The sequence below is a fragment of the Myotis daubentonii genome, chromosome 3 (assembly GCF_963259705.1).
Source record: "Myotis daubentonii chromosome 3, mMyoDau2.1, whole genome shotgun sequence".
In the NCBI taxonomy this organism is placed as follows: domain Eukaryota; kingdom Metazoa; phylum Chordata; class Mammalia; order Chiroptera; family Vespertilionidae; genus Myotis; species Myotis daubentonii.
Window position 1 is genome coordinate 6,767,858 of NC_081842.1, and position 22,266 is coordinate 6,790,123.

General features: G+C 53.7%; 1 protein-coding gene and 1 long non-coding RNA gene across 3 annotated transcripts in view; one reads left to right on the forward strand and one right to left on the reverse strand.

The window, feature by feature from the left end:
- Nucleotides 1-13,112, reverse strand: part of RIPK4 (receptor interacting serine/threonine kinase 4) — a 25,230-nt gene extending 12,118 nt beyond the window's left edge. The window contains exons 1-3 of one of the 2 annotated variants that reach the window (XM_059686507.1): nt 12,875-13,013; nt 3,638-3,789; nt 3,221-3,512 (exon numbers count right to left, since the gene is read on the reverse strand). In XM_059686507.1, the coding sequence (XP_059542490.1) occupies nt 3,221-3,478 (258 nt within the window). In that variant the 5' untranslated portion in view covers nt 3,479-3,512; nt 3,638-3,789; nt 12,875-13,013. Of the gene's footprint in view, nt 1-3,220; nt 3,513-3,637; nt 3,790-12,874 lie in introns of both variants that reach the window. The other variant, XM_059686506.1, reaches the window with a different exon arrangement.
- Nucleotides 12,988-21,737, forward strand: LOC132229898 (uncharacterized). Its single transcript, XR_009451750.1, has 3 exons — nt 12,988-13,116; nt 14,690-14,885; nt 19,694-21,737. It is a non-coding gene; the product is annotated as an uncharacterized LOC132229898 (long non-coding RNA).
- Nucleotides 21,738-22,266: the final 529 nt, after the last annotated feature.

Here is a 22,266-nt window from a genome sequence, read left to right on the forward strand (position 1 = left end):
TCATGGGCAGCTTTTTCCCTTCATTTCTGCCACTTTCCGACATAGCCAACAGCTTTAAATGTACTCGGTGAAGGAAAATTAGCATAAATTCTATGTTAAAAGCTCTGATATCAAAATGCAGACTCAGAAATCAGAATTCCCTGATGGCCGCTGACCCTCCGCCTGCAGAGTTCTCCTCCTCCCCTCCAGCCCTTTCCCACCTGCCCTGCAGGGCCTGCCTGGCCTGTGCTCCCCCACCCACGCCCTGCTTCCTCAACAGCAGGACTGGGGCCATCCCTGGGAATGGCCAACGCCCGTCCAGCAGGACCGGCCCAATTCAGGGCATGGCCAGGGCTGTGCTGCCTGAGAGAGAAAGGCGCCTGTAGACCAAGAGGGCCAGGGCCCTCGGAATGTCCCGGGATATAGTCTCGTCTAGGCAAACTGGGGCGCAGGTGAGTCTGAGATTTTTAAACAAAGTTATTTCATCTTCAGCTTGAAATGGGTCTACTACTCACACATTAAAAACAGCATTTTATATTATTTAGTATGTTGACATTACTATCAAGTATTCACTGAACATTGTCTCTAATACACTTTGCAAAGCAGATGGCTGCCGTGAGATCTCCTGCTCAGAGCACCCTATCTGTGGACAAAAGGTCGCCTTCAGGGCCCAAGGGCAGGCTGACACCTTATCTCATTTCAGGATTCTAGAATAAAGGTTTATTGCTCCAAATTGCCACCGAATGCAAAGTGCCCAATTGGCCAATCAATGACTTAGAACCTCAACAAGGCCCCATGCCCTCCCACACCCATTAGCGATTTCTGAGAATGCAAGATGCGAGTTATGTAAGTACATTTTCTGTTTGTTTGGGGCTGTGCAAGGTGACTAATGTGCCTGATTAAGCAGGAGTCACAGAAAAGCTGCCACTCGGGCCTTTCGGGGTGCCCTGGGCGTGGAAGCAGCAGCGACACCTCGCTCCCTGTCACCGAGACAGGTCCATGCAGGCTCCTCCCCTCTCATGGCTCAGCCATCCTAGGCTCCTTAATAAGGCCCCACTCTTTAAGGAATCCTCACTCACCTATTAAACTGGCAGGTGCTTATATGGAGAGAGAGGGAAGTTCACACAGGCCCCGCGAGAGCCAGTGCAGAAATGACCTACGAGGACAGCAAGGCCACGGTGTCAGACACAGATACCACACTCAGCTCCTTACCGAGCCAGTGTTAGGTGCCTGCCGTAGACCCTGCGTGGGGACCTTCCCTAGATATATGTCAACAGCCCAGACGTGGGAAGATGACTATTTCCTGGCCCCCAAAGTGCCAACACCAAGGACACCAACCCTCATGAGCACCTCCACTGGCCAAGCACTTGTGACTGACCCCTCACAACAACAGGGAAGTATGACCCCACCGCCAGGGGACAGCCCGCAGAGGACCCTCGGAAGGAAGGTGTCACTGGGGCTGTCTAGGGATGCCCCACACATTCCACACGACTGTTAGGAGAGTGGGAAGGGAATGGGTTGATATGAAAGCCCAGCCAGGCCAGTTAGGGCCCGTGACGCTGGGGCCACCTCAAAGGCACCTGCTGCAGACACATCTGTCTGAGTGCCTGGTGCCCACCCGCCAGCCTCAGAAAAGCATGTTCCCAGCAGCCTCTCTCACAACACCAGGCAGCAGTCATTAACGCCGGGTGAGGGAAAGGCCTCCCTAACCCCCCTACTCCTCCTGTTCCCCCAAAACCCAGCATTTCCGATTTTTCCTGGGCGGCTTCCTCCACCTAAAGGCTCTTCTGCCTGCACCCCACTGCTGACAGCAGGAAAGTCTGGTGCTCTATGAAGACTCGGCCCCCACCCCACGCTGGGTGAGCCTGGCCATGATTTAACCCTCTGAGCCTCAGCTCAGCGGGAGCTGGGGGCCACCGCCCACTCGGTCCCCCGCTTTGACCATCGGGGCAGCTCCCGCAGGCAGGGCCTCTGGCACACAGCGGGGGCCGGTCACCACCTTCCCTTTCCTGTCTGCAGTCAAGTTTGTGAGCTAAGGTTTCATCTGCACTGGCGCCCATGGGATCGCACACGCTGGTGAGAACTGTCATGTCCGTATGTGCAGGCAGCGCCACTGACCACAAGGAAACAGGAGAGGACAGCTTCCATCCGCAGCTAAAACCTTGTTATGAGTGACACCTATTTAAGGGACAACTTGTAATTAGTGTGCAAAGTGAAAACAGCATTTCCCCATGGCCTCAGGCTGGCTCAGCCAGGAGAAGTGCCTGCTATGTAGACTGGCACAGGGAGCGGCCTTGTGTGTGGGCCACCCAGTGCCACTGACCTGTCACAGGTGAGAAAGATGAGGGTGCCAGGGGCAGGGCGGGACTGAAATGGGGTCCCTCCTCCTCAGGCCAGCAGGCAGGGGTCCTGCGAGTGCAGTAGATCAGCCAAGTGTCAGAGCACACAGGTTGAGTCCCTTCGCCTGGCCCAACGTGAACCAGAGGACTCAGGCCAGTGTGGATGGAATCCTTCTCACTCATGCAGGATGAAGGGAAAGGGCCCCTCAAGAAGGTGAGCACCCCCATGTGGGGAAAAACCATTTAGAACCCAGCACACGAAGGCCTGCCAGAGACACATTCACAGACACACCAACCTGACAACGCACCTGACTACCAACTCCAGGTGGCTGGCATCTGCGTTTTAGTTCTGTTCTTCTTCATACTTTTGTTTTATAAACTTACCAGAAACAGAGTAAGAAAGAGCAGCCCTCACAGGCCTCACATCACTGGAACAGAATGAGCCCCATTAGAGCCCCATGCCAGGACTGCACCTCCATCTCAGAGCACCCCACATCCCCTCTGCCAGCCCCTGCAACCAGCAAGGGGTACAGCCCAAAACTATGTCTCACACCGAGACGGCCAACCCCCGCCTGATCTCTCAGGTCATTTCCTAGGACATCCACTAAGACCAGATCTGCAAATCCACAATCTTTTGCCGGGGTGCGCAGAATTTAGAGCCAGGTTCCAGGATTTGGGGGTGTGACCTGCGTTCAGAGTCCACTCACACCAACCATGACAAGACAAGGGGATTCCAGACATCCTCAGGCTTAAGAGAGGCCTCTCTGCTCAAGCTCTCTTCCATGAGGACCACATCCTCGTCCACCCTTGTCCACCCTGCCTGAAGGTTCCCCTGAACCCTGAGTTCCCCTGCGCTCTCGCGGCACTCACCGCCCCACCCCCGGCCCCACGGGAGGCCCTACCTTGACGTGGTAGTGCGCGTCCAGCAGGATGTTTGCGGGCTTGAGGTCCAGGTGCAGCAGCGGTGGGGACATGCAGTGCAGGAAGTTCATGCCCACCGCCGTCTCGTGGATGATGCGGAAGCGCAGGTCCCACGGCAACGGCTCGGAGGCCAGCAGCTTCTCCAGGGAGCCCGTCTCCATGAACTCCATGACCAGGCCAACAGGGTCGCGGCAAATGCCATACACAGGCAGGATGTATCGGAACTTGGCCATCTCCATCTTCTTGGCTTCTTCCAAAAGCTCCAAGCGCTCCCTGCAAAAGGTCAACGGCGTGAGCAACGCACATGGGTCACCTGGCCACAACACAAAGCACCGCGGCCAAAGAGATAAGCCGGTCCACAGAGCCGACAAAATTACTAAAACACACCCAGGGCTCACTTTAATGCGGCGCAATTGAATTCTGGGCTGCCCCCGATCTTCAGTCCCACAGCTATCCAAGCACACCCAGTTACTATCTGAAAAGCCACAGGCAGCACGGAGCCAAATCCTGCTCAGGGACCAGGGGAGGAGGTAGATGCTGGGAATCCCTTCTGTTGGATGAGGGAGGAGAAGTTGAGGTCCCACTGAAAGTTGTAACAAATTATCCACATGAAGAATCTAACCCACCTTTTTTTTTTTGTTAAGGCCAACAATTTAGGTGGCCCAGTTATGCCTAAGTCCAACCCCAAAGTTAAATCAATGGCACATTCGTCTAATGCAGGGGCTGCAGAATGCTGCCTGAGAACCACTTTTTGTCAACCATTTTTTAATCTATAGTGAAATATACATAATATACTCTGTGTCATTTTAACCATTCATATGTGTGCAATTCAAAGGCATTACATACAGTAGCAACGTTGTACAACTATCAACACTACCTACACGCAAAAGTTTTGCATTATCCCCAACAGAAATTCTGCACCCATCCCACCTAACACTTCCTCCCAGCACCCACCCCACCAACCACTTCCCTACTTTCTGGCTCTAGGAGTTGCCTTCTCTAGGGGCCTCACAGAAGTGGAATCATATAGTGTTTCAGTAACTGGGCCTGTTTCACTAATCACAATGCTTTCAATTGAGGTCCATCTGTGTTGTGGCACATGCCAAAACGCCACTCTTTTCATGGCTGCATGATATTCCATCGCAGGAACACACCACATTGCGTTTATCCACTCACCTACTGATGGACACCTGTGTTGTTTCCACCTTTTGGCTATTGCAGGGATGGGGAACATCAGGCCCCCGGGCCGTATGAGGCCTGCGAAACCATTTGGTCTGGCCCTGCCAAGGCATTGAGGGTGAGTTAATTAAATGTTTGACCAAACACAGCAGGCTTATTTTTAGGTTGGTAATTTTGTATGGCCTGGGAATGATGCTATAAATACCCACATGGCCCCTGGCAGGAGACGATTCCCTACCCCTGGGCCAGAGTGACTAATGCTGCTGGGAATGCATGGTACACAGTATCTGTTCCAGGGCCTGCTTTCACTTGGGATATACATCTAGGAGTGAACTGCTGGGTCATGTGACAGTTCTATGTTTAGCCTTTTGAGAATCTGCCAAACAGTTGTCCACAGCCTGCCCGTCTTCCCAGAAGACAGTCTCACCCATTCCTGTGGCTGTGGCTGCATTCACACTCCAGGCAGAGATGAGTAGTTGCAACATAGACCCTCCGGCCTACACAGCCTGAAATATTTACTCTCTAGCCCTTCAAGAAGGTGTGCAACCCGAGTCTAAGGTCACTTCCTGGAGCAGCCTGTGGATTTGCAGACTAGATCCCAGGACTTTGGTCGGTGTTAGCATTTTAGACTAAAGTCTTGGAGCGCATTCGGGAAAAAGGCCAAATCCTATGAGGACAGGGCTTGACCACGGGTGATGAGGTTGGCGGTTCCCAAGCCCAGCTCCTGGAGAATGGGTTCTGGGTGGGAGCTGGGGAACCTGCCTTCCCGATATGCTCCTAGGGAAAAAGCCCAGAACCACAAGCCCAGACGTGTCACGTGGAGCTGGGAACACTCAGGCAACAGGCTGGGGCGGCCTCGAGGACCCCCCACCCCCAGAATGCAGACTGCGCCTAACCCAAAACCGGCTAGTTCCCACCACAGGGTCTTCCAGAGCTTGGATGCACCTGCGCGCCACCTGCACCCGCTCCCACTCCCTGGCCTACTACAGGGTCCTGCCGGAGAGTCCGTTTCCTATTGACCTGCCTCCCCTTTGGGACACAACACGCTCCCAGGCGTCCCCGACAGTTAGGAAAACACTGCCAGGGAGGAGGCGGCCAGCAAGGAGGGGCCAGGATTACACTGTTTACCAAAGGCTGCAGCACCCAAGCTCAGCCTGCACTCAGCGCTCACTGGGGACACTCCCATTCAGGCCCGGGGGCTCGGCAGGAGCTCAGCCCTCTGCCCACCCACCTGTCCAACCCACTGGGAGCCGAGCCCCATGTGAGTGCAGTGGGGGCAGCCAAGGATCCCTGTGTGCAGACCAGTGACACTCACCTAGGGACGACCTCGCCCCCAGGGGACAACGGGCACTCCCTGGAGACCTCTGGTTGTCAGAATGGGGGCTGCTCCTGGCATCCAGTGGGTGCAGGCCAGGGATGCTGCTCCACACCCTGCAAGGCACACGGCAGCCCCCAAGACACAGTGCCAACGGCGCCAAGTCTGAGAACCCCCGCAACAGACCAAGGCAATGTGTTTTCAGCCAAATTTAAAATAAACCACTAGTCTGGAATCACCCACTTAAACACGCCCAGCATTTCCTTGAATTTTAATCCGGATCTAATTAAAAGTCACTTACAGACAAGTAATTACTGAACACCTCCTCTGTATTAGAATTGATGATAAACAGAGCCCTTCCCTGCCTTCACCAGGTTCACCTTCCAGGGGAGAAGATGGGAAGTTACACCAGATCAAGAAGCGTAGCTGAAAAGCGGAGTACTGTGAAGAGGAGGCACAGGGGCCTAGGAGAGACGTTATAAAGGTGGCCCCTGACCCGAGCGGGGAAAGGGCAGCGAGGCTCATGGGGGACTCACAGAGGGGCGGAGACCTGCTCGAGGCCCAGGCCGGGGAGAATCCTTCAGACTCCATGACTGACTGGATGTGGAGGGGAGAGACAGCAAGGACCACCCTGATCTCCTGGGGTTCCCCATTTATGATGCAGCAGCCAAGGGGGCCGGGGGGAGAGTGGTCAAGAGTTTGGTGTTTAACAGGCTCAGGAGTGAGGAAGAATCCCACTGGCCTTAGAAACAAGTGAAGCACAGATCGGGAGTGAACCATGACATCACCACAAAACAGAACCGAGCGCAGCCTGACTTGCTTCCTTAGCGCTCTGCTCACAGACACAGCCAGTTCATGCAAAGCAAGACGTCCACAGAGGGCCCTGCCAGCTTTGTGGAGCCCCGGGCAGGGCTGTGAGCTGCTCCCCCACTTTGGCAGGACCTCTGTAGGTTCCCTGCCTGGCCCAGGCTGGCCAGCCCCTCCCTGCAGCCTAGCACGGAGCCAGGCTTGGGGACGACACAGACACCAACCCTCACCCTGTGCCATCGGAAAGGGGAAGGGACTGGTGCGAAGGTCAAGCATCGTTAAAACGAAGCTGGTCACTTAAGAAGGAGGGAGAAAATGACACCCCTGAGCCGGCTCCTTCTCCTCCGGGGAGGCCTGGTTTGTTATCTACACAACAGGCACGCCCTGCTGTGCAGATGGGGGTCAGCATGCGCTGTGTGCCCTTCCTGGGGCGCCGCGCCCACAGGCACTGGCATGCAACCCGCTGCAGGATGCGGAGACCCGCTTCCAGGGCAGGCGCGCGGGCCTGGAGCGCAGGTGTCTGCAGGCTGGCCCTGAAGAGGACCATTCCCCACCATAACAGACATTCTTAAACGAGTCCTCTCTGCCAAACCTGACTGATAACAACCCCATCATCCGAACGCTGAAGATCTTATGAAGCAAAAGCTCCCAGCCACGCTGCAAATGAAGATTTCTTCCATTTGCCCAAAGGGCTTAACACATAAAACCCGGGTGACTTCTGATCGCTGAGCTCATTAACACATCACTCCTCCCCTCCCACCTCGAGTTCAGCCAGTTCGTGGCTCTCGCCCCAGCCCGGGGCCCTTCCACCAAACAGAGACCCCGTTTCCCTCAAATAAAACTCAAAAACTCAAATAAAAAGAGCCACTGCTGGTTTGCCCCAGAAAGCTGATCAGAGCTCGGACGTTCTGAGGGAGCCTGTCTCCTCTTTGGAATCAGGGCACAGATGACACGGGACACTTCTGCAGAGAAACCAGGTCTCCTGGAAACGAAGTCAGTTTCCAGGCACAGACCACCTTCCCGGGGCAGCCTCACAGCAGAGGAAGGGGAGCCTGGGAATGCCCAGCAGCAGGTTCACGGGGACTCGGAGGCCGGCCAGGTGGCACAGGCCCGGGAGTGGGGTTGGCCAGCACCCCCTAAAGCAGCGGTTCTCAACCTGGGGGTCACGACCCCTTTGGCGGTCGAACGACCCTTTCACAGGGGTCGCCTAAGACCATCCTGCATATCAGATATTTACATTACGATTCATAACAGTAGCAACATTGCAGTTATGAAGTAGCAACGAAAATAATTTTATGGTTGGGTCACAACATGAGGAACTGTATTTAAAGGGCCAGAAGGTTGAGAACCACTGCCCTAAAGGGTCAGCACAAAAAAAAGTTCACCCGTTTATATTTCAGCAACTACCAACCCAAACCCAAAGGGCCCCAGGCTCTAGGACTTTCTTCAGTTGCTCCTGGGGCACCCCACCCCTGCTGGGAAGCCCCAAGAGCCACCACCAGCCCTTCCCGCATCGGATCCGGTGTCTAAGCGACATTTGCAATTCAATAGCCTGAAAGGGGCCCTGGGGAGCCGCAGGAAAAGACGGAAAAAGTGACCCTCCAACGGAAAGAAACCGCCAATTGTTTCCTGTCGACGGCAATTATTTTTTTAAACACTTTTCCTCAAAGCATTGCTTCGGGTTTATGTAGACAACATTGACCGCAGCAATATTGTTATTATTACTATTATTTTAGGACCCAAAGAGATTTTTCAGAACAGTCCCTAAACCCCAATGCCGGTGGGGCCGAGGAGTGCCCCAACCTTCACGGTGCCAAGCCTCGGTCAGGGCCACCCCATTCTTCACTGTTGGGAGTGAAGTTCCGCGCCACCCAAATCCACTGACATCAATCTCACTTAAAACCCCCCAAATACTGTGCTGCGCTAAACGTGTAGCTACAGTTAGGCACAGCTCAGTAGGGCTGGCGTCATATTTCTCTCCCGTAATCATTTCAAAACATCTCCTCCTTTGGGGAAGGATTGCAACTTCCATTTCCCAGCAGGAATGGGGAAAGGGTCCCACCCCATCGTCCCCCCTGGTCCTGGATGGAAAATCTCTGGGTATTAACAGGACCCAGTTGAGCTTCAACTGGTTAAAGATCCTTTCTCAACAGCAATTACATTAATTCCATTTTTTTCTCTCATTTAGAGTTAGTCAAAGCGTATCCCACCACCACCACCACCAATCCCAAGAAGGGAATTGGGTGGAGAGAAATAGCAGTAATATCAGGCGGATCATTTCTAAGACACTGGCTGGAGAAGCCTGGCACTCAGGGATCCCCAAGACCAAAGGCCTCCTGCGGCTTTCCTCCCTTCCTGGAAACGCTTACTCTGGAAAAGGGGAAGGGGCGGCCCCGGGTCCTACACAGGCGGAGAAGCAGTAAAGGCTCTGGGAAGACGGCCAGGATGGGGGAGGTGAAAAGTGTTTCCCTAACAAAGCGCTCCTCAGAGGGGGAAATCTGGAACCAGGTTTGGGAAAAGGCAGCGGGAAAATGGTGTAATCCCTCGTTAGCGGATGCTCCCAGCACAGCTTTCTCGCCTCGCACCAACCCAATTACTTTCCCAGGGAGCCTGCCAGGGTTCCCACACTGCTATTTTTAAAACTGACAAGAAACGGGCTTGTCGGATTGTCAGCCCTGTACTTACAGACCCGGGGGTTGCTCGGGCTCGTCCTGACGAGCCGGTGCCCATGGAGCATTAGCTGCTGGGCCGGTGCCCAGCCAGGCGCTCACTTACTCAGGGCTTCCTCTTAGCCTCAGGGCTGGGCTGGAGGAAGGGGGCCCCTGGAGTCACCAGTTCTGGCCTAATGGTAACACCCCCATCCAGGCGCCCAGGCCCCCCTAAAGACGGTCAGCCATAAGGAGCAGGAAACACGGATCAAGGATGCGCCACCTGCCCCCCCCGCCCCCCCCGCAGAGGGGTGTCTGCGTCTGGGCAGCCCCCACCTTCCCGTAATGAAGTGCAGGCTCACAGGACTGGGCCGCCTGCTGCTCTGTGGAGCCCAGGGCGCTGCAGGGGACCAGGCCCTGCTGTGCTAAGGGGTGGCATGAAGGCTGCAGCCAGGAGACCCCCACCTGCCTGAAGGTACAAGCAGCCAATGAAAACCGGCCTGGCCCACACCTGTACCTGTGGCGGGTCCTGATGGAACAAGTGGAGGGGGTAGGAAAGGCCCAGGGCTAGGAGAGGTCGTCAAGACCAGGGCTCCTGACTGACTCCAGTAAGGCCTCTGCCTTCACTGTTAAGATTGGCTGGGCAGGAGCTGGAAACGACTTGTCTTGAAGTCACCCCAGACAAGCTATGTCCCTTGTTTATTAAACCTGGCCCTGCCCCATCTGCAGGGGTCTACCTTTTCCCTCCAGTCTCTCCCTGCCCTCCACGTACGGGGCCAATTTTAGATTGTACGTGGGACGCTCCTGAGGGGGTTGCAACCCAGCACCCAGGCTCCCTTGGCAGAAGTGAGAGGTGCTGCCCTTCAAACAGGCGAGTAAAGACTTAGCCCAGAGGAATACAGGGCTGGGGCTGCACCCAGGAAAATCCTATTTCCTAGTAGGGAAGAGCTTGCAAATAGCAGGGTGGGGATGGGAGGCAGCTCATCGAAAAGGCAATGAGGCCCGGCCGGTGTGGCTCAATAGCTGAGCGTGGACCTGTGAACCAGGAGGTCATGGTTCTATTCCCGTGAGAGCACATGCCCCGGATATGGGTTCAATCCCCGCATGCGGGTGGGGGGCATGCAGCAGGTAGCCGATCAATGATTCTCTCTCATCACTGATGTTCTATCGCTCTCTCCTCCCTTCCTCTCTGAAATCAACAAAAATATATATTTAAAATAAAGGCAATAATGTCTGAGGACTGAAGGGTTGAGGGTTCAATTCCTGGTCAAGGGCAGGTACCTCGATTGCAGGCTCAATCTTTGGCCACGATCGGGGTACGAGTGGAAGGCAAACAATCAATGTGTCTCTCTTACACATCGATGTTTCGCTCTGTCTCTCTCCCTTCCACTCTCTCTAAAAATTAAAGGGAAAATATCCTAAGGTGAGGATTAACAAAAAACAAACAAACAAACAAATAAATAAATATTTTTAAAAGGCAATGAGGACAACCTGCCAATCATAAGTAAACAATCTGAAGGTCTAGCTCAGGGGAGGGGAATGTCTGGCCTGTGGGCCATGTATCATTTGGTCTGGCCCTGCCAAGGCATTAGGGGTGAGATAATTAAATGTTTGACCAAATGTAGCAGGCTAATCAGGCTAATTTTTAAGTTGATAATTTTGTATGGCTCTGGAATGATGTTATAAATACCCAAATGGCCCTTGGCAGGAGAAAGGCCCCCCACCCTTGGAGCTGCACTGCAGCACGAGAGACACAAACGCCAAGGAGAAGCTCAAGCTGAATCCAGTAAATTCAGCCAGAATTTTCTTGGCCAAGAGCAAGGGTCTGAGCATCTCCTCAATTGGAGAACTCAACCTCTGCTGCAAAGTCAGACTGCAGACTGCTCAGTGCAGCAGATGAATGCTTCCTGTCGGGCGATGCTGACCTGGACATGCCACCACCTGCCTGGTTAGGGCAGGGCAGGAAAGGCTTCCAGTTAAAGGACAAAACACTTTTCAGCCAGGCTATGCAAGATCCTAGGTGACCCGCCTCAAGTGGAGAAACCCCACCTCCCGCAGGGCCACCCAAGACACAAGGGCCAGTCGCTGGAAACAACAGATTCTAGGATGCAGGCTGACTCATCTGCCTGGGCACCCACCGGCTTGTTTACTCTCCTCTTCCAATACAAGAAGCCGGTGGTAAAACCTTCGCTGATGAATGAAACACTTCCACCAGAAGAGGCCATCAGACAAATGCCCCCAAGCCGGTACAAACACCCTGAGGGAGCAGAGAGGGCCTTGGCTCTCACATCTAACCATTGGCTGGTATTCAAAGTGGGGTTTGCATTTCATCAAAATAACCACAGCGCCCCTCCCGGCCTGAGCAGTTCCCAGGACTGCAGCCCAGTGAGGGGGAAAGAGCGTGCACAGCCTCACAAGCCTCTGACCCCCCCCCCCCCAGTTAGATATTTTTATGTCACCCCTCTACTGAAGTTTCCAGAAAACACTGCGTTAGAGGTGTTCAGCAAAAGGCCACCAATCTACTGTATTATCTCCTAGGCCAGGATGAAAACACAACGTCTTTCATCTTGCACTGGGCTCTGGGGAAGCACACGCTACAGTCTTTCTATGTCCCTTAGTCCTGTGACACAGTCACCTGGAACCTCACCACCATCCTAAGGTGAAAAGTGGCCCCATCACCCAGTAAGCGGAGGACCAGAAGCCAGGCCTCTGAGCCGGCAAAGGCGAGGCGGGGGTTAAAAGGAGCTGCTTTTCTGCGCCTGCTCGGTCCCCGGCTTACTGTCTAAGGGGGATCTCCACACACAATACAAACACAACTTCCACAGAGAATGCAAACTTCACCGCAGCAAAAGGACCTACTGCGCGCACCGGCAACACAAGGTTAAGTCATTTATTTAAATGGACGCAGTGGGAGCCTGCGTATAAATTATTAAAATGCACACGCAAGTGGAGAGGAAAAAAAAATAAAACAAACGAGCTGCTTCTCAAGACCCTCCTCCTCCCACCCCTACGCCCCCAAATTCTGCAGACCGCAACGGACACAGCAAATGTAACTGGGGCGGCCGCACCGCCAGGCCCCAGCGCCGACGCGCAAGTGCCCAGGCGCCCAGGAAGCCCGACCCAGCCAAGCCGGTGCTTCCGACCGAAATAATTACCGACTTACACCAATTTGTGCTCCAACGTAAATTAGTACGTGAGTCAAACGGAGTCTAACTCACTCACAAAGCCCAGATCCCCACACGGCAATTTTGCTAAGCCGGGCGCAGACCGCAGCGCCAGGGGCTCCGGGAGGGCCGGACGCGCCGCCGAGGGACGCGGGTCCCGGCGCAAGTGGCGCTCCCGACCCTAAAAATCGGGCGCTTCGCGGGACGCCAGGTAGCGCCACCGGGCACTTCACGCCGTTTCGAGCAAACGCGGGCCCAGGAGGTCGCTCCCAGCAGCCGCAGCTCGGGGCCCGGCGCGCGTGATTAGACCGGACCTCCGCAAACCTGCCCACTTTGGGCAGGCAAACCGCGCGGACACCGCGGGGCGTTACGGCTTCGCCCGGCGCTCGGCTTTCCCATCCGAGGCTGCTCCGTCAGCGACGCAGGTGGAGAGAAGGGGACCCCTGGAACCCAAGCACCCCCACCCCAGTCCGGCCCCGGCGCCCGCCCCGGCGCCGCGGCGCCCCCGCCTGGGCCGCTGACCTGTCGTCGACGTGCAGACTCGGCGAGCACTTGATGGCGAGCCACGTCTTCCAGTGGACGTGGCGCACCTTGTACACCTGCCCGAAGCCGCCCGAGCCGACCTTCTCCCAGCCCGCGAACTCGCCCGCGTCGAAGGTGCGCAGCAGCCCCAGGGCCCAAGGGCTCTCGCTGTCGCCCTCCATCGCTCGCCTCTCGCCTCCAAGCTGAGCCGCCCCAGCCGCGGCCGCTGCCCAGGTGCTCAGGTGCGTGCCCCGCCCCTGACGTCACTTCCGCCGCGCGCCCCGCCCTCGCCGGCCCCGCCCCTGCAGCCGGGCCCCGCAGACCCACCGCGGGACGTGGGCAAAGGGTGGGCGCACTCTAGGGACTGTCACTTTTTAGATCGTTCAGGCAGAGGTGGGAAATAATTCAGTTGCCGTGTTTCCCCCCCGTGCTATCACTTCGCAAAACTGCAAAAAAGGGGGAAAAGTATATTATAACCAAGATATTGACTTTGATACAACCCACCGATCTTAATAAAATTTCCCCAAATTTCCCCGTCCTCCTTTGTGTGTATTAACTTCTATTCAATGTTAGCGCCTGCGTAGTAGGTTCGTGTCTTTACAAAGAACATTCCATCAGGCAAGGACCCCCGGTGGTCCCTTTATAACCGAACTCCCAAGCCCTAGCTCTCACTAATCTTTCCTCTATTTCTAAAAATGTGATTATTTTAAAATATGTTGCGTTTGCACACCGAAGTCATCTAGTGAGGGATCTTGGGGAATTGGCTTTTTCCACTCAGCAGAATTCGTGGGGAATCATGTGTTGCTTTTTTTTTTTTTTTTTTTTTTTTTTACGCCGGAGTTTCCACTTTGGAAGTAACTTTTTTTTTTAATTACCCCATCAGCAAATCTAATGTTCCAAAGACAGCAGGAGTTCCCCATCCTTTCCTAGAAAACGGTGTCTTTTTTACGCACAACAAATCGCTTGAGAAGGAAAGATGTTTTTCCACCTTTGGTGGTGGGGGGGGGATCTCAGCCTGAATATACCCCACTCTTGAAAAGATATCTGGGTCAGAGGTCGAGAAGTGTGATTGCAAACTTTCACAGCTAAAAACCACTCATTCCTGTAGGACTGTAGGGTGAGCAAAGGCTTATTCTTAGTCAACAGAGATGAATAATGAGGGCAGGATGGGGCGGTAAAAGAGGGAGCATTCTAATGATATTGACTGTATTTTTGCGTTAATCACCTGAAAAGCAGAGGTTGGTCCTAGCCCTTACCTTCCACGGGGCACATGATCATCTTATTTCACAGCCAATAATGGAGCCCCATTTCTGCTCTGTACACAGCCGGACCTCCCCACCCCCACGGGGCTTCCCTTTGGAGAGTACTCATTGGTGGGAACAGGGCAGGGCTTGCTCCCAGGCCTTTCAGGAAGAACAGGCTGCCACATCCTTTTCCGCATAATCAGGGTATCAAAATGGATCTCCTTGAGACTGTAGTGCCCGATGGTTATTTCAAGCTTGTTTGTAGCACATGGGACCAACATTTAAACCAACATTTTAAAAATCATCGGGATTTTGAGTATATAAAACTAACTTGACAGTAAACGTCATTATTTCGGTGGGGGGAAATGAATTGACTAGAAAATGAGTCACTTGAACTGTTTCCTGGATTCAGCTCGGGGCACTTTTCTCTAGACTCCCTGTAGACTCCACAGTCTCAGAAGCATAGGTGACTAACAGTGCACTCCAGCCTCGTAATAAGACACACCAATTCCGTTTATTTAACCATCTGCCTGCTTCACTTGACAAACTATTTATGAATTATGTGTTGTAGGCTCAGCAATGGGCTCCGAGGCCAGGGAACCAGATATACATCCGGAGGCCTCCAGAGCCAGCCCCCAGCTGCAATCGGAGAGGGGCCAAAGGTCACCGGACAAAGATCACGGTCAGGGCTGGGTGGACTGGCCAGGCCCCTCCCTCCTCCAGACTTGGCCATGTTCCTCACCGGGACCACTCAGCCCACTGTGAAGGTCAGTTTTCTAATCTCTCAGAGGAAAAGGAAGTCCTTGCAGGGACTGTGAAGACAAGCAGGGTTCTAAACCCTCTGGGATTATAGCAGAGTCCATGTTATTTATGCTAATGTTTAATGGTCATTGCAGGTAAGGTATATTTTCCAAGTATAAAAGTAACTTCCAGTGGTAATATGTTAATGACTATTTTAGCATTATTTATTTTATAATTCCAGGGGTTAAATTTTCATGGTTACTCCATGGCCATCTAAGAAACCCCAAGGGAGAGATAGAAGATGTCTGCCCATTGTTGACAGAGAACACTTGGTGTTAAGTTAATTTATGAGATTAAAGTGTCAAACGAGAAGAAAAGATTTAGTCTTATTTTGTTGTGCAAATATTTAACATAATAAAAGCATAGCAAGCAGCAGTGACACACTAGGTGAAAAGATTTAAAATGAACACAGCAAATAACTTTGTTGAAATAATTTAAAAGACACAAAATATCAAGGTCTGTCATTTTTGAAGTGAAGATGTTTTATTATTTGTAACCTTTTAAAAAAATAAACCTTAACAGCAGTTTATGTATGAGATTATGCACACACAAATTACAATTTAAAGCTTTCAATGTTAGCTTTAAAATACAATAAATCTTATCAGAATACTAAATAAAACAAACTGGATATTAAATTGAATTTTCCATCTTAATAAGCTGTAGCAATTTTCTTTTTTTTAAAGATATATTTTATTGATTTTTTACAGAGAGGAAGGGAGAGGGATAGAGAGTTAGAAACATGGATCAGCTGCCTCCTGCACAGCCCCTACTGGGGATGTGCCGGCAACCAAGGTACATGCCCTTGACTGGAATCGAACTTGGGGCCCTTCAGTCCACAGGCCGACACTCTATCCACTGAGCCAAAGCAGCTAGGCTGTAGCAATTTTCTTAATAAACAAAGAAACTTATACATAATTTTGTAAACATTCATATTCTCTGAAATAATTGAGCTCACTAGTGTTAATGGAAACCTTTAATCAAAGCATAATTTCACTTTTAATACATTTTGGGTAAAAACAAAAGTTGACCCAGTTAAAGAAAAACATTAGATGAATAATAGTGCCAGTTTTGAATCCCGGATGAGGGAGGTGGCCATCGTGAGGATGAATGAATGCGACCACGTCTGACAAGTGCAGGGTGGACGGTGCAAGGTAGTTGGACAGATGGGGACACCAAAGGGGCTCGAGGCCAGGCGGGTTGGGGCCAGACGCTCAGAGGAGAGACAGCTACCCCGCGGGGTGCGCGGGCGAGGAGGGGAGGCCCGGCAGGGGGAAATGCCAGCCCCGGGGCTTCTGCGGGCATTTTCCCTAAAAACTTCTAAATCCGCTTCCTCCGGCCTCGCGCCCTGTGGACAGCGCATCGCGATGGGCGCCGTGTTGTCCGAGCCTCCGGGCGTGCCGGCTGCGGCGGATGGCCCCTTTCCACGCAGCATCTAGCACCGCGCGCGCGCTGGCCCTGTGAGCCCAGCGAGGCGGGAGCAGCCCCTACGCCCCGCGTGGGGACCCGACCGACCCCGCAGGCCACGGAGAAGGCAGGAGCGAGGACCCTCCTGGGGGGGGGTCCCCTGAAATGGGGGGCCTGGGGTCCCTGCTCAGGATGGCGTGGGCTCCGAGGAGACAGCGCGCTTTGCGTGCACCCGGGGATAATAGTGCGGGTTATCTGTCACTTGTGGTGGGTGTGCTGCTGGTGAAGCGGAAACCCATCTGTCCTCTTCAGGGTTCCCGGAGCAGCGCGTCCCCCGGGCGGATGGTCACGTAGGTCCTGCAACCAGTCCAGGACCGACCAACTGTGTCCTGGTCCTCCCGCTGGATCAGCCCACCCGACTGCGCGGTGAGGCCGGCCTGCTCGCGCCCGCCCCCTCCTCAGGCCACGCCCCCTCGGGCCACGCCCATCATCAGGCCTCGCCCCTTCCTGCCCTCCGCTCCTCCAGGTCCAGCCCTCTCCTCGAAGGACTGCTCCTGCTGCAACTCGCTAGGCTGCTTTTGAGAAATTCCTGCATGATTTGAATATTATTTGCTCAAAGGACATGCCTTGTTCAGTGCTGCGAGTCTGCACTCATTAATTCTGAAAAAAGTGACTTGGGAGAACAGGGCACCAGGAGCCTGGTCCCTGGCCGAGATTTCCAGAAACACCCCTGGTATTGGGAGAGCAAGGATGTGGGGTGGGGGTGGGGGGGTTGGGAGGACTGGCTCCACCTTCTGCTTTTCTCAAGCAAATATTTAACACAAGCCTTCCTTTTCACCGTCACTTCTCGGGCCCCAGCGGCCCCCTGTCTGCCCCCCCTGGGTGTCTCCTGTAAGGTCACTTGCTCCCTGCCCTGGAGACGCCCGTCTGGAAGCTCGGGCCTCGGGCAGCGTGGCACTGAGCAGAGCTTGTTGAATTACATTTACAATAGCGCTGCACAGGAGCATTCAGCGGTGCTTGCCGAGTGGTACTCAGCTCTACAGGTCCTCTGCCCCTATCTGCATGCCCTGGTCTGTGAGTGTTGAATCCAGGCCCCCTGCTCCCTCCTGCTGCTTTCCTCTCTGCCCCCAAGTGATCTTGTCCAGGCCACTGCCTCAGTTTCCATCTACTCAACGAAGACTCCACATTTATATCTCCAGGTCTGATCTCTCCTCTGAGCACCAGACCCCAAAATTCAACATGGATGTCTCAACGGGCCCTTAGCATGTGTGAGAGGAGGCTATACTTTTTACCCTCAAACTATTTCTTTCCAGAGACCCCCCCATCTTTGTGCATAGACCATCTTCTAGCCTGAAGGCCAGGAACCCCAAAGCATCTGCAGTATCTCATAAACACTCCATCTCATGAGATCCAGTCTACAGCCAACAGCCCCACCCAGACCTGGACAAGAGGCAGGTCTGCCCTGGCCACTCTCCAAAGGGCTCCAGTCTAGTCCTACCCAGCCACACAGGGCCCAGAGGTGCTCACTGTCCTGGATCAAGCTCTAGGTACCTGTGACCTTGGGATTCCCAGCCCAACTTCCAACCCCTTGATGGGTTCGTCATCCAGTGACCCCACTGCTGGGGTGAGTACCCCAAGGCCCGAGGTGTGGCCAGAGGAAGCCGTTTGCAGGGGACCTGGGTGGCGCTGCCACATGGCGCTGGGATACCCACCAGTGGACCTGGAGTCAGAGAATTCCAGTTGGAATCTGGCTCCCAAGTTGTTGTGAGGTTGTGTATATCAAAACAGGAGGACAGAATGCATTTTATTTAACACTAGAGGCTCAGTGCATGAAATTCATGCACTGGCAGGGTCCCTCACAGCTGCTGGCTGCAGGCTGGGTACTCCCTCCCTTCCCCAGCCACCTGCCACCACCGCTGGTTGGGGCCTCCCTCACTTCCCCCGGCTGGCCTCACCCCCTGGTCAAATGCCCAGGTGACCTCCCAGACGAGGGGGTAATTTGCACACTGTGCTTTTATTATATAAAAACTTGATTTAGAACTTTCAACCATTTAGACATGTGGCACGTTGGCCTCAATTTGTACCCTTCCCTGGCAGAAATGTCACCGGTCTGGTCACCAAGACACTAGCTCTTCCCTCCTTGGAATCTCTCTCTGGATTCCATCTCACATTCCTGGCCTTGGCCTAAGTCACAGTCATTTCCAGCCTGGTTCAAACACAGATCTGACCGTATTCAGGATGAAATGGGCCTGTCTCCCGACCTTCATCCCCTCGTCTCTGCTGCTGTAGGTTTCCGGGCCGCCCCTCCCGACTCTGCTTCCCCCAGGTCCTCTGACTCAGGCTCCCCAGGGCCTTTGCACAAGCTGTCCTGTCTGACTGGAAAGTTTAGCTGATGATCGGCTTCCACTCAGCCCATCTCTCTGTCTCCCCCCGAAGTCTCAGACTCAGTCAAATTCCTCTGTTACAGGCCCAGGAGCATGTGCTTGTTGTATCATCATGTTCATTGGGGGGCTGCTAATTAATACCTGGCTCCTCCACTCTGGGCCCCCTGGGGGCAGAGGTGCTTGTATGACCCCACCCCACCCACCTGTCCAGCTTCATCACTGGCCACCCCCACCCCTTCCCTGTTCCAGCCACACTGGCCTTTTGGTTCTTCCAAAACCCAAGCATATTCCTTCTCAGACCCTCTGCACGCGCGGCTCTTCCTCCTGGGACACTGGCCCTACTCCTCTGCAGGTCCCACCCGCCTTTCCCTCTTTCTGTTCAATGTCACTGCCTCACCTTGGCTTCCCAGGTGACTTGTCTAAAGCAGCACCGATCCACTCCACCTCCATGCCACCCCCTCTCTGCTGACACCTAAAATCACTGGTGGTTCAGTTACTCCAGGGAGAGGCCTGCTTGCGTTGCCTCCAGAGCGCCCCCGTGGTGCCTGGGTGGTACAGCAAGTGATCCCTAAGTGGTTTCCAAACGCCCCCTCCCACACAGGGCACCCTTGGTATGTCAGTAATCTTCCCACAGCGTCCCTAGGCCCAAAGGAATGCCCAACAGTTTCCTTTATTGAGTTAGTTAGGATTAAACAACTTAAAAAGTGTTTATGGGAAAACAGTCAGCACTTCCTCAAAAAGTTAAGCATAGCATTACCATACTAGAGGCCCGATGCACGAAATTTGTGCAAGAGTAGGCCTTCCTTCCCCTGGCTGCTGGCACCGGCTTCCCTCTGGCACCCAGGACCCGGGCTTCCCTCCCAGCCCTGGCTTCATCTAGAAGGTCGTTTGGTCTAATTAGCATACTATGCTTTTATTGTTATAGACTAGAGGCCGATGCTCTACCCACTGACCCAAACTATCTGAGGCCTGGTTTATCTTTACAGGACATCTGGGGAAGATCTGACCACTTGAAGTGCCCACTGGGAACAGCTGGCTACCCTCCCTGGCCGGGAGGTGAGTGGTGGCGATGGCAGATCCCCATCCCCGGGCTCCGGAGTGACGCAGCTACAAAACACAGAACGCCAGGACTGACAGCAGCGGCCAGAAGCCGGGAGAGGCAGGCAGGGCTCTCCCCTGGAGCCCCCAGAGGGAGCACGGCCCTGCCCACACCTGGATCTCACACTTCCGGCCTCTAGAGTCGTGGGACATTCCGCTCTTGTTGGTTTAAGCCACCCAGTTAGTGGCACTTGGCTGCGCAGCCCCGGGAAACTAGTATACCCCCTGGACCAATCACTGTCACGGTGGCGAGGACCCTTATTTTATCCAAAAGCAGGAGACCGGCTTTCTCCGTGTCCGCTCGGACCACGGGCCTGCTGCCTGCAGCTGACCCATGCGCTCATGTGGGGTCTGTGTTGGTTAACTTCACGTGTCACCGCCCGCCTGATGGCCGTCCCACTGAAACGCTGGCCTCGAGGTCTCTGGTTTGACTTGTCAGCCTCCAAAACCACATGAGTGAATTCCTTACAATAAACAAACAAATAAGCACACGCACATCCTATCGGTTCCGTTTCTCTGGAGAGCCCTGTCTCATTCAGGGCCTTAACAGCTCCCTGCTTCACCTTAACCCTGTTCTAAAGCAGCCAGTCGTTTTATTGGCAAAGCTGGTAGACTTGCCTTTTTTGCAGGCTGTCCTGTAGTTTATATTACATTTTGTTTTCTTTTTAAAAAGCCCTTTCGAAGCCACTACAATGAAGGCTGATGCTGCTATTCAAGGCCAGTGAATGCACAGTTAGGGCAGGAGCCTTGCCCTGTCTGGACAGGTCCTCTGACAACAGCAAGTAGAGAAATGAGGTTTTCTCTCTCTGCAGCTGAACGGGCTGAATTAAAATGATCTTAAAACAAGGCGTGTGAAGGTCGGTGGGGTGCGTGTGGCGGGCTCAGCTTTCACCGCTTCCTCTTCCCACCCCACCAGACAAGGCCGGCCCCCCTTCCTCCCCTCTCCGTCCCCCCACAGGGCCCCCACCCCCACTCAGGGCTGGGCATCTTGCCTGCCTGTTGCTCTGCCAGCGGGGTCCTTCTTATCACTGCTCCACATCTCACATCGCCAGCCAAGACTTTTCTTCCCAAGATGTCTATTTGGAAAGGAATTCTCGTTGGGTACTTCTCACACACACCCTGGTGGCTTTGCCAGATTCTCAAGGGAGCGGCCCCACGGGGTGGCCACCTGCCATCTGTGGGCTGAGTGTGGAAACTGCAGCCGTGGCCACTGGGGAATCAGGATGGCCCGACAAGTGAGCCAGCCGAGCCCCCACCACGCGGTCACTTGATAGATATTTGTGGCGCACCTGCTCTGTGCCAGGCACAGCCCTCGTCACCGATGGCCCTGCCCTCCTGCGCCTCTCAGTCCAGGCCTCAGTGAAAGCCCCGGGCCTCAGCCTGCTGGGAGCAGACAGCAGGGTGCAGCAGCCAGGGCTGCCCGGGGCATCCCTGGGCTCTCTTGCCTCAGTTTCTCCTCCGTTCTGCTTCACAGAGCTGTGGGGATAAGGTCCTGTGTCCTCTGAGCAGTGCCTGCATGTGTCCTCCGTGCGTGTCCGCTCTGTCTTCTTCCTTCAGTCCGGGCTACTTTCTGGGGCTCTCAGTGAGGCACTGAAAACATCTAATCTGCCAGTAATCCCATCTGCTGTATTTTCCTACCAAAGTGGACAAATATAATAACATCAAATTATATTCACAAAAGAGCAAGTTATAGGCAAGTACATAAAGGAGCTCCATTTCTGTTAAAATGTTATACAAACTTGTAAAAGCAGAAGATTGGAAGCAACCCAAATCCCCATTGATGGGGCACTGAGTGAGTTACCACCATTCACCATCATGAAGGAATACTATGCAGCCATGAACAAGAGCACAATCTCTGCAGCGATCACAGAGGCCCCTGTGAGCAGAGTAAGGTGGAGGAGAGCTCACGTGCACATTATTGTTTATCCAAGACAGGCGAGAACTGGGAAGGCAGCCAGCTCTCTGTGTCTTTCTGTCTCTCATCTATATACTATCTATCTCTATATTTATATCCATCTGTCTATCTATCTATCTAGGCTGCTTCTATTTGAAAAGTAAGCATTTAGAGACTAAGCCATAAGTATTTTGGTGGGGCTTTTTTTTTTTCAAGTGTTTGTTTTCTTTTTTAAAAATATATTTTTATTGATTTCGGAGAGGAAGGGAGAGGGAGAGACAGAAGCATCAATGATGAGAGAGTATCATTGATCAGCTGCCTCCTGCATGCCCCCTACTGGAGATTGAGCCCATAACCCGAGCACGTGTCCTTGACTGGAATCGAACCCGGGACCTTCCAGTCCGCAGTCCAATGCTCTATCCACTGAGCCACACCAGCTAGGGCAGCCATAAGTATTTTGAAGGGTACCTGTGGGGATGGAGAGTAGAAGGACCTGGAATAGAAACACACCTTTGTTGTATAGAATGGAACCATGCAAATATTCTGCTTACTTGTAAAACGAGTTGA